This window comes from Lissotriton helveticus, chromosome 12 (genome assembly GCF_964261635.1).
Source record: "Lissotriton helveticus chromosome 12, aLisHel1.1, whole genome shotgun sequence".
Taxonomy (NCBI): domain Eukaryota; kingdom Metazoa; phylum Chordata; class Amphibia; order Caudata; family Salamandridae; genus Lissotriton; species Lissotriton helveticus.
In genome coordinates this window covers 152,104,162-152,120,016 of record NC_136073.1, presented here as the reverse complement: position 1 = coordinate 152,120,016, position 15,855 = coordinate 152,104,162, and the positions used below count along the sequence as shown (strand labels likewise).

Genomic DNA, 15,855 nt, shown 5'->3' with positions numbered 1-15,855 from the left:
TTTAAAATGAGCTACCCATTGGTCACCTGTAATTGCCAAATCGATGCAATCAGCCTCTTTAGTTTGTAGGAAGGGGTCATTTACCACCTTCCAAAAGGCCCTATTATCTCTTTTAATCGAGGCTTCTTTCAGGGCTGCCCATACCTTGCTCTTTAGGGTGGCTTTTCTCATTTTTATGGTGTTTTTATAAGTTTTTCTGGATCTGCGGATTAGATCAGGATTTTTTGGGGTTGTCTGTAATGCCCTTTTGAGAAGTGTTAGTGCTTTAGTGCACTTACTATCAAACCACCTGTGGGGTTTTGAAGCCCCCTTCCGATGTTTTCTTGTCAATAGGGATTTGACTGTGGCTAATATTTTAGAAAAGGAGTTCATTACATTGTCTGGTGCCTCTTCTTGGGTTAGACAGATCATTATGTCTTCGATGTTAGAAGCAAGTCATTTTTGCAAAAATCCCGAGGGATCTACCTTGTCCCATTTAATTGTATAGCCATTTTTTTAAGCTAGTCTTATCTCTGAGGTATATTGAAAGATGACCTCAGCCCTGCGTGTTAATTTTTTGACTTTAATGGTAAACACTATAGGGTAGTGATCAGAATGGGGGGCCTGGCCCATTTCCCAGGTAGCCACTAACCCGACATGGGATGCAGAAATTAAAGTATAATCAATTATCGTATTGCACCCCCTCCCGTTAAAGGTAGGGTGAAATGGTATACTCGGTGTACAACTCTTGTTTATGAAAGTTAAGTTAAAATAAAAAAGTATACTGTTAAGAATAGTACCGAGTTGCGTGTGATTAAAATGGGTAGGGCAATCTTCCCCATAATCCGATAGGCCGCACAAACCATACGAGTAATGTGGACAGATCGTGCAATTAAAGTCTCCTACCCAAAACATAATATTATCACCTACCAACTGATCATGTAGGGAGATCAAGGTCGAGAGAAGTTTACTCAAGATGGCCTCACTCCTGTCAGGAGGTATATTATTGTAGAAATTTAGTATAGTGGCATTTTGCATGGGCCCCATCTTAACCGCAATATCTGATAGTACTCAGTTGCCTTGAACCTTTTAGCTTCAATACCCCCGGTGATAGATACAAATGTGGACAGACCCCCTTTGTTGCGGCCATGTGCACTTTGAACGGCTGGGGTGTGAAAGGTTTGGTAACCACTAATATGATGTGCCTCCAGGGACCATGTTTCCTGAAGGCAAATTACATTATGCTCAGTAACAACGTCCAGCCAATGTTGTTGATACACTTTATCAGCTAAACCAGCCACATTCCAGGAAAGGAAACTATAGGTAATGTCTGTTTGATTAGAAATATTTGATCGATTGGATTCAGGCACATTATGTTGGATCAGAAGTGGATCATCTATGACAGTCAAATTAACTAATTGATAGTTCTGTTTTAACAGAGACCCAATAGGGACAGTTGGAATCGTAGGGTCCCCTGCCACTGGATCAGTTCTAAGCCACCCGCAGTGATTTAAGGTGGCTGACATTGGACAACTTAATATTTCTGGGGTATGTATCGCAGTACTTCCCTGTTGGCAATCCAGATCATTTAGATCCGAAAAAACGTCGTATCGGTTTGTTAGGGGAAGTGACCAGTGTGGTAGATTAAAACCTTTCTGAGTGGACAGGGATTGGCCCTTCTACATTCCCAAAAACCGAGTAATTAGTAGACCGTAGGGTCCGCTTCGATTGATGGGAAGGATAGAGGTTGTGTTTATAATATGTGGGCACACCACAGTGGCCACGGGGAACAATTAGTGCCTCAGGATACAAATAGGTTAGGGTTCGGGGCACTTTACTACTACATCCCTGATTCTGATACCAATCAGCGATGTGCGGGACCACCCTTTGGTCTCTAAAGGTAATAATGATTACTTCCCCAGCAGTGTCTTTTGGTCTAGAACCTACCCACGCTAATCTTCTAACAAACACTATGTCTCCATCTATATGGGAGGGCAATGGCCTGTTTTCTCTGAGCCAAAAAATGGCTTTGTTCTTTAGTTCAGCATAGCCTTCCTTTTTTCCTTCTATAAGTTCTGGGACACCTGTTAGGACTATGGCATATGGAACCGCCTCTGGTGGCAGATCGATATGACATCCTTTAGTTTTTGTGAATTTGTCTGGGGGTTGGGGAGTGCCTATATCAGCGACCTTAATCTCTGTCTGTTTGATGCCAGATGCAGGGATATTAAGTGAAAGAGAAGCTGATTCTCTAGACCCTGTCAGAGTAGAGTGTGTATGTGATTTCTCAGACTTCCCCGGTTTCCCGCTAGGGGTATTCAGAGCAGGTTCAATATCTTTAGAAGGCCTAGCGTTCCCAGTGGTCATGTTAGGGCCAGATGAAGTGGCTTTTTTGGCGGCCTTATTTATTGATTGGTGTCCGCTGATTTTGGTGTTCGTGTTAATGGCTACCAAGCCCTTTAGAAGTTGGCATTTTAAGGTGGTTTCTACCACTAAATCATTTAACTGATCACCCAATCTTTTTACCATTTCTAAAACAGGGAGAATTAAGGATCTGACTAGATGTTCTATGTCATTGATGTTTAACTTAGATTCAAGTGATTGATTCTTTGACGAGTTTTGGGTTACCTGGGGCTTTGATTTTATATTTGGTGGTGGCAAATAATTCTGTTGTGTTTTTTTTACAAATGTCAGTTTGGGGGCTTGAGCCTAGTCTGGGTACTTTGGTTTGTCTGCCCCAATGTTCGTTTCCCCCTCTCTTCCATTTCGTTCGAGTTAGTTGTCTAGATGTTTTTTGCGGGGGTGTACTCTTTTTAGTCATAGACGTCGCATTTGGGAGCTGCAACAAGGAGGGCTCCGCTGGGGAAAAGTCCAGGGAAAGTTCCGAGATAGTTAAATCGTAATTGGGGCTCCTCATTGGGACTTGAGTTAAGGTAGGAGAGTTGTCCTGAAGGAGCAGGGGGATACTCGTATCCATAGATGAAAGAATCCCTATGCTCTGGGAGCTGTGTGTTGGTGGGGAGGGTATCTGTCTTATTGGACCTAGTGACGAGCGTTTGTTTTGTTGGAGTTCGAAGGACAAGCGCGATTCGACAACAGATATTTCATGGTCCAAATTCGAGACCGCCTTTGATAAAAAAGCGTCCAGGGTGCCTCTTACCTTCCCCCCCATGTGTGTTTTTCCGCCGTTCCCCGGCTTTTGTGGCATTTTCAATGATCCAAGACCTCGAGGTATAAAGAATAAAAAATTAAAAGTAAAGATACGGGGCCCAGCCCGGCCTCAATCATCCTCGGATGGCCGTAGACGGCCCGCCCTTTGCCCGGGCTTCATCCGGGCGCGTTCCGCGTGCGCGGATATGGGCTAACTAAAGTAGGTAGGAGGAGGGGTGCGGGAAGAGGCCCAGCTGTGGCCAATGATGTCAGGCAGGGCCCGCTGGTCCTCGCAGTCCCGACCCGGCTGTAATTCCCGAAGTACTCTGCCCCTCGCTTGGTAAATGTTCTGTAGTCAGCCTTCCTTTAGCCGTGGTAAAAAGGAGAAATGATTCGCCCAGTGTCCGCGCCTACAAGCGGCACCCGCGAAGTGGGGGCCGCAAGGCGTTATGTAGAAGAGGGAGGAGGGTGCGGGAAGAGGCCCCAGCGGTGGGCAATGATGTCAGGCAGGGCCCACTGGTCCTCGCAGTCCCGACCCGGCTGTAATAACCGAAGTACTCTGCCCCTCGCTTGGTAAATGCTCTGTAGTCAGCCTTCTTTTAGCCATGGTAAAAAGGAGAAATGATTCGCCCAGTGTCCACGCCTACAAGCGGCTCCCGCGAAGCGGGGGCCGCGAGGCGTTATGTAGAAAAGGGAGGAGGGTGCGGGAAGAGGCCCTAGCTGTGGCCAATGATGTCAGGCAGGGCCTGCTAGTCCTCGCAGTCCCGACCCGGCTGTAATTCCCGAAGTACTCTGCCCCTCGCTTGGTAAATGTTCTGTAGTCAGCCTTCCTTTAGCCGTGGTAAAAAGGAGAAATTATTCGCCCAGTGTCCGCGCCTACGAGCGGCTCCCGCGAAGCGGGGGCCGCGAGGCGTCATGTAGAAGAGGGAGGAGGGTGCGGGAAGAGGCCCCAGCTGTAGCCAATGATGTCAGGCAGGGCCCGCTGGTCCTCGCAGTCCCGACCCGGCTGTAATTCCCGAAGTACTTGCCCCTGGCTTGGTAAATGTTCTGTAGTCAGCCTTCCTTTAGCCGTGGTAAAAAGGAGAAATGATTCGCCCAGTGTCCGCGCCTATGAGCCGCAGTACAAAAAGGGGACACCACACATATCCCTGCACTATATGGCAGGCACCATGCGGTGTCTGCCACATGGTGCAGGGATATTTAGGGGAACACCATAGATGCCCCCGAAAACCCACAGCTAGGTCTAGGAGGGCCCACTATGTTCCTTTACGCCAGCCTTTTCATGCCTGGTACATTGCCATGAAATCGTTGGCAGGGAGGGACATCATAATTCCTATGGTGGTGCACGCACAAACTTCTGACCTTCAAATAGGATGAATGCTTAAGCAATCAATTTTTTACTGCCACAGACTGGATAGGTAGTGGCTTGTGCACCAATTACCACACAATGTAATATTATCCTAACCGATTTCACCAGAAAGAGCCTGTCTGGTGCATAGCCGATATGGCCACTGAGGTATACCTCAGGTATATGAAGCTTGGACATTGAATGTATGTCAAGCTAGAGGCAAGCTTCTGACACCTAAAGCAGACACCTTTATAACCAGTTTCTTGGAGTGCATTGTCAAACGGATGTAGACTATGCTTTAACATATGAATTGTGCATTTTACCCCTTGATGGTATTTATATAAAATAAAAGACACCAAGACTCTCCATGAGTGGTAACTACATTGCAGTGTCCTGTCTCTTGAAGGTATAATTTGGCAGCAATGCTTGTGAAACAATACGCTTTTGTGGCAGGCACAAGAATAAGTCTGATATTTGGTATAATAGGTGGCAGATGCAAAGCTCCAATGTCTGAAGTGTTAACCCGACCTCCATTGGTTGACCTGTTAGCACCCTCCCACACCCAAGTTCAGGTCTAGTTGCACCCCTAAACTGACAACCAGAGAAGATTTAAGGTTGGGACAAATTAGACAACTGCCTAGGACCCACCCTCCTTTCAGACCATCACCCCCTTTAAATGATAGGGTTAGTCATAAGAATTTGTTTTTTGCTCATTGCTTCCCTCTGTTGCTCTTTTTCTCCTCTCCAATGTCTGTCTCCACACCTCTCTTTCTTTCTACCTCATGCTAACTCGTTCACTAATAGAATATCGACCTCAAAACTATTGAGGTAAAGAATCTCAAGGACAAAATATAGGGTACAAAAATATTGACTTGCTATACTTAAAAAGGTAAGTACAAAAATATCGAAACAAATATTGTTTACAGTACTATCGTATTACATATTGATTTTTAAATGTATACAATTTAATATATTAAAATAAACATATGTTAAATACTACCATTAATTGATAAAAATTGTTAATATATTTAAAGGTATCTTTTAACAAATATAACAAAAAAATGCAAATATATTTGCAAACGTAAACATACATATATAAAATAAATAAATTAACTACTATTTTAAATAATAATATAATTTACAAATTCATAAATAATATAAGATTATAAAACATATATGTATATATTTAAATATACCCAAGACATAAAATATTACAAAAATTAAACCAAATTAAAGTTAAATAAATTTAAACACACATTTCTTACAATTTAATTAACAATAATTTACTAACAAAAAAATTCTAAATTATAAATATTATTAATATAATAATTCAAACACATAATTATAAAAATCATAACAACATAAAATATAAAAAATGAAAATACATATCAATGTCCCACTACATTAAAAAAACATGTTTATATTAAATGGATATAACAATATGTAAGCCCACCTAATACAATGCAACAGTAACAAAAATATGTAACCCCTTCTGTGCTCATGACGAGCTCAGCTCATCATGAGGTACACCTCTCGTGTGCTCATGACGAGCTGAGCTCGTCATGAACACACCCATTTCCATTATGGCCCAGCGCAGGAGGAAAATAACTCTAGCAGCCAAGGTGTTAAATCACACAAAAATAATATTTACTACTCTGCCTGCAATTAAAATGAAATAACATGAAATATAACAGTGGATAATACTACAATTTACTATTCCCACTATAACACAACAATAAAGTTAGTATTTATCAACAACAATTACAATTCCCACTGCACTCAGTGCAACAATAGGGAAAGTATTGAATTACAGAAGGGTAAAATGTACTTTTCCCACTCCAGCCAGTGCAAAAGTAAGAAAAGTGCTGTATTGCGTAGTGGTAAAATTTACTATTCCTACTCCAATCAGGGCAACCATAGGGAAAATGTTGGATTGGGGAAGGGTAAAATTTACTATTTCCATTCCAGTCAGTGCAAAAGTAGGAAAAGTATTGGATTGCAGAAGGGTAAAATGTACAATTCCGACTCCAGTCAGTACAACGGTAGAGGATGTGTTGGATTCGAAAATTGAAATATATATAGTATTCCCAATAGTGTCAGTATTACATTACAAACAAATAAAATGTATACAGAAACTAGCTTTGAAAGCTAAATATCGATATTTTAAAGAAATATTTAAAATCTAACATATTAAATTTAAACAACCAATGAAAATTTAAACATTTCTGTAAATTAAAAGCATAATAATAATATTACAGACAATATTAAAAATAAATTGCAATATTATTTCACATATAAAAAATATTTATCTTAAAAAATATTTCTTAGTAAATGAAATTCATAAAATCAATTTAGTTATAATTTCCTCCCACCATCTAACCCTAAAAAACTCAACAACCAAAACCTAACGCTAAAATAAAAATACACATATTTCACAATATTAACATAAACATGTTTTTAATACAAAATTATTAAATATGCAATTACATTAATTTAACGTTTCACAACATACACCAACAACATATACACCTTACTCCTAAAATGTAATACAAAATTAAATACACAATTAACACAATTCAATATTTAAAAAAACATTATTAAAAAACATTTTAAAATGTATAACTTCAAATTGATTTACTTCAAATCCTATACCCCTATAAACCCCAGAACTCACACCTACAATTAAAGAAAATACTCACAACTAACTTAAATAATTCATATTAATGAAACAACATGTATTCACCATTAAATAATTGCCAACCCTGTACACCCATAAATCCCACAACCCACTCATAAAAAATAATAATCAAATACCAATATTAACATAATCAATGATCAATTAAAAAATTAACATTCACTAACAATTCATTAACAATTCTTTAAAATGTTATTAAATTACTCCCTTACATGTTAACATAATTAGTTACCAATCAAATAATTAATATTACGAATAATAAATAGACATAAAACAACATTAATTAATAATTATTAAATAAACGAATACATAATATTTTACAATAAATAAACTTTCATTTATTATAAATAAATTATTTCCCACCCTATACCCATAACCTGCTACAGTACAAAAATAATATAAATTACTTTAAAAAAATTAATAACTACTACAATGTTCACAAATACTTTAAAAAACATTTACAACGTAAAAATAAAATACATCATATACATATAAAATATATAACTAAATACATAACAAATAATACAAATAGATATTAATTACCTTATACTCAATATTCTTGACAATGATATTACTGTCACTCTTCCTTTCTTCTCTTGTTCACCCTTCTTTCTCTTTTGATCTCGCTCACTTTGATTTACTCTTACTTCCTGCGGTCTTTTTGCCTCTCTACCTCACCGTTTTTCTACTTCATGCTCTCTACCTTGCTTTGTTGTATCTCATCGCACTCTACCTCACCAATCACTAAATCCACACCTTTGTCTCTTCCTCACCTCTGTAGCTAACCCTTAAAAGACTAGGGGCCTATTTGTGAGGTTGTTTGTATCGCTCTTGCACCACACAATGTGGTGCAAGAGCTACACATATCCTAAGACAGATTTGTGAAGCCATGCAAACCCACTTTCTGTGGCTCTGAGGCGGATTAGGATGGTGGGCAGACAGAACAGCCAGACAGGCTGTCGGCAGTACAGACATAGACATTGCAATGCGACCACGACCACAGCGGTTGCAATGGCTAGATTTTGTATTGCTGCGGGTGCTGCTGGTGACAGCACCCACAGCAATGCAAAATAGGGACACTGCACATATCCCTGCACTACTTGGAAGGCACCATGCAGAGCCTGCCACATGGTTCAGGGATATGAGGGCCATGGGGCAAGCGGGGCCCGCTGTGGGCCCCCAAAGGCCCTTTCCGCCTGCCTTTTCATGGTGGGTTAACCTCCATTAAAAGGTGGGCAGAAAGGGATATTGTGATCCCTATGGCAGTGCCCCCCAGACCTCACCACCATGGTAGGTCTACAATCCTTTCCGCTGCATCTGCGGGCTCAAGGAGCCCGCCGGATGCATGGTGGTAGGATGGTCTTTCTGACTGCCAACAAACCGCCCACCAGCCTAATGTGGGTTACGGGAAATTGCTTAGGATGGCAGGGAGCCCGCCACCAACCGGCTGTCGGTGGTGACCTCACCGCCATCCTAATCATCCCCTTTGAGTGGTTCTAAAAATCTTGAGTAACGGATTGTAGCACAAATCCCTATGTAACACTACTCTGGCCAGGAAAGGTATTCCATGGGTCTTGCCTGCGTGTTCCCATGCATCTCTGGTTGATTTTGACTCATCCCCAGATTTACAAGAATCTTACATCTTCCCAGGGGTGGCGTAATGAGGAGAAGTAACTCTATTTCTCCTTGTTTCTTCGTCTTCTAAGTATCCTGCAGCATACATAGAAAGAGCAATGTTCCTCCCAGGATTGTTTTAGTGCAGGAAGGTGTCCCTTAGTAGACCAAAACAATCCTGCATGCAACGCAGGCACCTTTGCACTATGGTGCAAAGATGCCTGCATATGTGTTAGGCTGCCAAAAGGGCGCCAGGGCAAGGGAATAGATAGGAATTAAGAGTATTGCCCTAAATACATTCCTACCTTTTCCCTGTCACGCAGTTCAGCGCAACAAGATGACTCGCTATGCTGCACTTCGTGGTTTCCCCATCAATAGATCGCGACGTCTCTCGCTCCAACCACACCTAATGCCATTTCTTTTGTCTCAGTTACCTGTGTCAGGTCTGCCACTATACTACACCTTGGACTCTCTCTACATCTCCATGTACCTATCCCAATTTCTTTATCTTTACCTCACTTCTCTTTTAATGCACCTCCTTCCCACCGGTCTCACAATCTCACCTTTCACTAACGTGCCCCACTCTGCATCTCCTCCCCTGTCCTGCTCGCTCTTCAGCTCTCTCAAATTCACTCCACTATGGGGCCTGAATGAGCGTATCTAGTTTAAACCGGTTCTGGGCCCCAAGAACCGTTAAGATGACACTGGGGACTTCACCAGGCACTCGGAGTGATTGGCGCGGTGCACTATGGCAAAGACCCTCACATTTACACAAAACTGCAGGGGGTCCACTGGGCCGGCACCCATTTCCAGCTCCAGTCCCCAGCGCTCTGCACAGCACAAGACTCCTAATTAAAGAAAATTCCAGCACACGACAATTAATTGATGGATACCATAGTGATTATATCACACATCTTATTGTCTCCACCCTCCCCTGCGTCTGCGCCTCTACTTACAGCCCCTGTAAGGAAATCACAGCCAAAGTTATCGAGAAAGCGCTTTTCACCCTGGCCGCGGGATCCCACCAGGGTGATGGAGATGGAGTCCATTGTATTGGCTTGGAGGGCCCTGCCGGTCTCCACCTGTATTTTGTAGGCAGCCATGTCCTGAAGATCAGCTCTGCGGTCCTGGGTCACTCGGGCTGAATTCCTTGCCTTTGTAAAGAATGCAGCTGCGCTGGCGTCTTTATACACACCCGGCCCCTACCCTCCCAAGGAGGCGGAAAAAGATCTCTCAGAGGTAGAGGTGGGCGCGGCAATAAATTAACAGGCAGAGTCTAGCCAAGGGGCTGCCATGGCTGTTGCATGTAAATCGTGCAACAATTGTGAAAATATGACGGACTTTCATATTTCCAAAACGTCTTTTTTCTTTAGCATCTCTCTATTGAAGTTTGTGTAACATCAACAAACACTGCAGTCGGATCGCTCGGCGACAAGTGCATGCAATTCCCGGTCGGTCTGGTTCCAGCTAAAGTCTACAGCGTAAATGTATAAGTAACAATAGTAGAGCTCGCATTATGTATGTCTGCATAATAACCACGGGAGTGCCCAACTGTAACACTAACCATAACTAGGGCCACTGGAATTATGCTGCAGGAGAGGGCCAACTTATGCCACAGGGTTGAGTACATTATGTAGCAAGAAAAGACAGATTAATAATGCAGGATAATGCTGCATGTTTTGTAATAATATTAATTCATTATTTCGGCATTTGTAAACTTGGTAATACTGTATGCGCATTGATTGCACCTCATTAGTATCAGATTATCACCCAAATATAGCTTTCGGAAAAAGAAAGGTGATCAGTCCAGTGTTGCAAAGGCCTTCTACTGCTCAGCAACACGTTTTGTTGCATTTTAATTAACTATTGAACCATTTGAGCTGGAAACATTTTTTTTTGGTTAAAATCTGCAGATTATGCGACAGATGATGGATTATGTGGCAAAGAAGGCAAAACTATAATAATGCAAACATTGCCATGGCCACACAATCACATAATTCCAGTGTCCCATAACACTTTGAGTGCACTGTGGTGTAGGAGTAATTGTGTTAGTGAGAAGACTAGTGACACTTAAGCATGGAGCCAAACACCATCTCATGGGCTACTGATTAGTGCCATTCTCCCACATACTAAGGACCCAATCCAGTCTGGACCTGTACACTTCCATGGCTGATCTGCCATTACCTTGTAGCTACTGAACAGAGAATGTTTATTTCCAATCCTGTTTCCAGTTTTTCCAGGTAGGTGCCCCAGTCAGCTTAGAGCATGCCTCTGTTCCCCCTTATCACAGGGACCAGACAACACGTCTGTTAGTTTGGGGGTCTCTAGTTGGCAGATTTAGGTACCTTTGACCAAATAGGGACCCTTGCGTCTAGTCACGTTAGGGCGGTACACTCATAAAATAACCCCTGCTCACCCCCTCGGTAGCTTGGCATAAGCAGGCAGGCTTATCTCAGAGGCAGTGTGTAAAGCATTGATGAACACATACAGTAACCCAGTGACAACACACAAGTTATAGTATAAAAAGAATTATTTTTATATAGACTTTACACAAGACCACGAACGAAAAAAAATCCACAATACTGTACTTAGAAATGGTAGAAATAGCTTAGTTCTCTTTAGATCTGAAATGCGACACTTTAAGTTCAATGTACCTTTGGATGCGTAACACTATACAATGAAAGTGTTGCAGGGAAGGTAATGCGTTGGTTCCTTACATGCAAGAACAGTGATGCGTTAGTTCCCTACTGCTGCGTAGGGGACGGTGATGCGTTGGTTCTTGTTGGCGTGGGTTGGTGATGCGTCAGTTTCTTACTGCGCTTCCAAGGCGATGCGGCCAGCAGCGCCATGATGCGATGAAGATCCGGTGCTATGAAACAAAGTGGTATCTTCTTCTTGATGACGCGACAATGATGTGTGCATGCCTGAAGGCTGTGCGGCGACTCAATGAATCTTCTGAGCCGTGACAGGCCCTGCAACACGCTTCTCTGGTGATGCGACGGCATTTGCTGGGACGGCGACACTGTTCTCCAGGGATGCGGGGCACCTCGGTGATGCAATGCGATGCGACCGCGGCAGTGGTGGCTTGCTTTCCCAGTGATGTGATGACAGCGGCTGCAGCAGCGACACTCTTCTCCGGTGATGCGAGGCGCTTCGGTTGATGCGATGGCGACAGTGGCAGCGGCGGTATGCTTCTCCGGTGATGCGATGGCGTCTGCTGCGACGGCGACACTCTTCTCCGGTGATGCGATAACAACAGCTGTGGCGGCAACACGCTTCTTAATTGTGAGTCGCGCTTCCAGGCACCCAGTGACAACAGCAGGCACTTCAATTCCCAGCAAGAGAAGCCAAGGGAGCTGGTTGGTGAAGTCTGTTGTCCCTGACACTTCAGCAGGAGGCAGGCTGTATCTCAAGTCCTTGGAGGTCCTTTACAAGTTGATTTGAAAGTAGCACAAAGTCCTTTCTTCTTTCTTTGGCAGTCAGACAACCACTGCAGGCCAATCCCTCAAACAGCACTCAGCTTAGGGATAATCTCCTCCTCAGTTTCTCTGGTTCCTCTCCTCAGCAAAGGTTCTTCTTTTTTCCCAAAAGTGATCTAAAGTTCTGGGGTCTGGGTCCCCATATTTATACTAGCAAATCCTTTGTCCTCTGAAGGCAGAGGGTCCTGTACCCAATCCAAACCAGTTCTGTGCAGTGCTGGAGCAATTTGTTGACAAGACTCCTTCTTTCCTTTGACAGTGTGGGCCAGGGACATCAGACGCACCACGGGATTCAATATCACAGACTCATTGTCAGTGAAATTGCTCTCCCCCTCCCAGCTCCACCATCCAGTGAGGCCTTCCCTAGAGCCCCTGAACTCTTGAGTGTTGGTGTTCGAGGCCCTCCTCCACCCACAGGTTTTACCTGTGCCTCATCCCTGGTGGTTCAGTGGACCTCTGTCTCCTTTCTCTCGCTCCGCTCTTTGTCTCCCTTCTCACTCGTTTTTCACTGATTTCAATCTCCCTCTTTCACTCTCCTTCTTTGTTTTTCCTCGGTTTTCACTCTTTTTTTACTGAGTTCAATCTCCCCCTTTCACTCCCCCTCTGTGTCTTTCCTCCATTCTTACACATTTTTCACTGATTTCAATTTCCCCCTTTTACTCTCCCTCTGTGTCTTTCCTCTGTTTTCACTCTTTTTTACTGATTTCAATCTCCCCCTTTCATTCCCCCCTGTGTCTTTCCTCTGTTCTCTCTTGTTTTTCACTGATTTCAATCTCCCCCTTTTACACTTCTTCTTTCCTCTATTTTCACCCTTTTTTACTGATTTCAATCTTCCCCTTTCACTCTCCCTTTGTGTCTTTCCTCCGTTTTAATTTGTTTTTTTTACTGATTTCAATCTCCCCCTTTCACTCCCCCTCTTTGTCTTTCCTCCGTTTTCACTTGTTTTTTTACTGATTTCAATCTCCCCCTTAACTCCCCCTCTGTGTCTTTTCACCGTTTTCACTCGTTTTTTTACTGATTTCAATCTCCCCTTTCACTCCTCCTCTTTGTCTTTCCTCCATTCTCACTCGTTTTTCACTGATTTAATCTTCCCCTCTTACTCGCCTTCTGTATGTTTCCCCCATTTTTCTTGCACCTTTCACTGCCTCATTTCCGCTCTTTCCTATCTTTTTGGCTTTTTCTGCCCATTTTTCCCTGCCGCTGCTGCCCCCATGGCCCCTTCCCCCAGCACGACCAATGCGTCCAGGTCAATCCAGCTCCCCTCCTTTCTCCTGCCTCTCAGCTGTCCAGCCCTCCCCAACCCCTACCTAATTGCGGCTGCTGCACGCCCCTGGGCAGCCAGCACACCGCTGGAGCGACCAAGGCGCACCAAAGGCAAGCCTGTCTGCACCCGTCAATGACCTGACTGCGACCAGCACCAGGAACCCTGGACCTCTGCATCGCCAATGCTATGACCCAGCGGCACTCCACGCTCTCAACCCAGGGTCCAACAACAACTGCAAGCTAGCATCACCAGCCGACACCCACGGACCCTTCAACTGTCACCGCTGCAGGCACACCTGCAGCACCGCCAAGACCACGGACCCAGCGAAACCCGATCGCAAGACCACAACCCAACTGAAGACCCTGCAAAGCATCCTCCTCAACGTCTGATCCCTCGACAAACATGCCACCAAAATCTGGGACTTCCTCAACAGCACCAACCTGGACGTAGCGTCCTTCACCGAAACATGGACCGCCACCACCTTAGGACTGGATATCGCCATCGCCATTCCCCAAGGATACAAGATCTCCAGGAAGGACCGCCCCACCCACCCGGGAGACGGACTCGCCATCGTCCACAAATCCAACCTCCGCCTGAGCACACAGTCCAGATGGAACACCTTCACTTCAAGATACTGGCTAGCCCTACCACCACCCTCCGAGGAATCCTCACCTACCGACCCATCACGTCCATCACGGACATCATCTCCCCGCATGCCATCGCATCCACCAACTACACCCTACTGGGGGACCTCAACTTCCACCCGACAACCAACTGGACACTTGCACCACATCCCTCCTGGACAACCTGCACAACATTGGACTCTGCTAGTTCGTGATTAAACCCACGCACTCAGTAGGACACACCCTCGACCCCCTCTTCACAACAGGTAACTCCATCACCATCAGCAACACCACAGAACTCCCATGGACTGACCACTGATGTGCCCACTTCACCTTCAGAACACCCACCATCCACAGACACCCGCACCTGCTCCCACGAAGAAACTGGACCATAATCACCAACAACCAGCTAACCTCATCACTCAGCAACTCCAACCCAACAATCGCGGAAAATTACCACCCCAACACCGCAGCCTTAACCCTGCACCGATGGATCTCCGACAGCACCAACACCTTAGCCCCCCTCAAGAAAAATAACAACAGCCAAGCCAAGAAAGCCAGATGGTTTACCACCGAACTTCGAGAGTCCAGATGCATTTGCCACCACCTCAAAAAGGCCTTGAGGAACACTAAATCCACAGAAGCCTACAACAGCTTTAGAGCCACTACCAACGCCACCCCCAACTCATCAGAAAAACAAGGAAAAAGCAATTGGAGACAGAATCTCCACTCACAAACACAACAGCAAAGAACTCTTCAACATCATCAAGGAGTTCGCCCAACACACCAGCGAGTCCACCGACATCCCTCCCTCACAAGACCTCTGTGACAAACTCAGCACCTTTTTCCACCACAAAATCAAGAGAAAGACAACCAACACACTGAACCCTCACCAACCACCCCGACACCCTGTAACCAGTGATCCACAACTGGACAGCCCTCAACAGCAGAGACTCACTGAAAATGATGAAGTCAATCCAATCCTCATTGCACGGCGGAACTTTCCTTGTGCCCACAGGAAGCTACTACAAATAGATTGTATTTTGCTGCAATTGCTTCCGCGTAAGTTCCAAGGGACACATCTAAAATAGTACAATACTTTGGGTAGAACATCCATTTTTAACACATTACACCTGCCAACTAAAGATAAATCCAGGCCTTCCAATCTATCCAAAATTCTTCCTTATTGTGGATACCAATGGTTCCCAATTGGATATTACCATCTTTTCTAAAAATGTATTAATACGAATGCCCAAATATGTAGCCTCTTCTGTAACCCTGGCGTCATTAAAACAAGCTAGCTCTATACAGATTATTTGTATTTTTGCGATATTTAGCTTAAATCCAGATTTTTCACCAAATACAGCTGCTAATTGTTCAATCTCTTATGGATTTAGCTGGATCTGGTGAGATCACAGCAATGTCATTATCAGATGCTAATATAGTAACTTCCACCCCCGGTCAACCTCCTGGCTCATTTAGCTGCATTTCCAATTAGTTTAAAAAAGGGTTAATTTACAGAGCGAATAATAGAGGAGAGCAAGTACACCTTTGTCGTGTGCCTCTTGATACTACAACTGAGTCGGACTCCAGACCCATTGCACATATTTTAGCCCTGGGTGTTTTATACATAGTTCACAGAGCTTGGATATACCCCTGTCCAAAACCTTGCCCCCCTCATAGTAGTCCAAAGGAACTCCTAG

The 15,855-nt window shown here is 44.0% G+C and overlaps 1 protein-coding gene across 1 annotated transcript in view; it reads right to left on the bottom strand.

The window, feature by feature from the left end:
* Nucleotides 1-9,889, bottom strand: part of LOC144798590 (polyunsaturated fatty acid lipoxygenase ALOX15B-like) — a 302,675-nt gene extending 292,786 nt beyond the window's left edge. Inside the window, exon 1 of the mRNA XM_078669544.1 lies at nucleotides 9,743-9,889. Coding sequence (XP_078525670.1) covers nucleotides 9,743-9,889 — 147 coding nt within the window. The remainder of the gene's footprint in view (nucleotides 1-9,742) is intronic.
* Between the last annotated feature and the right edge of the window lie 5,966 nt (nucleotides 9,890-15,855).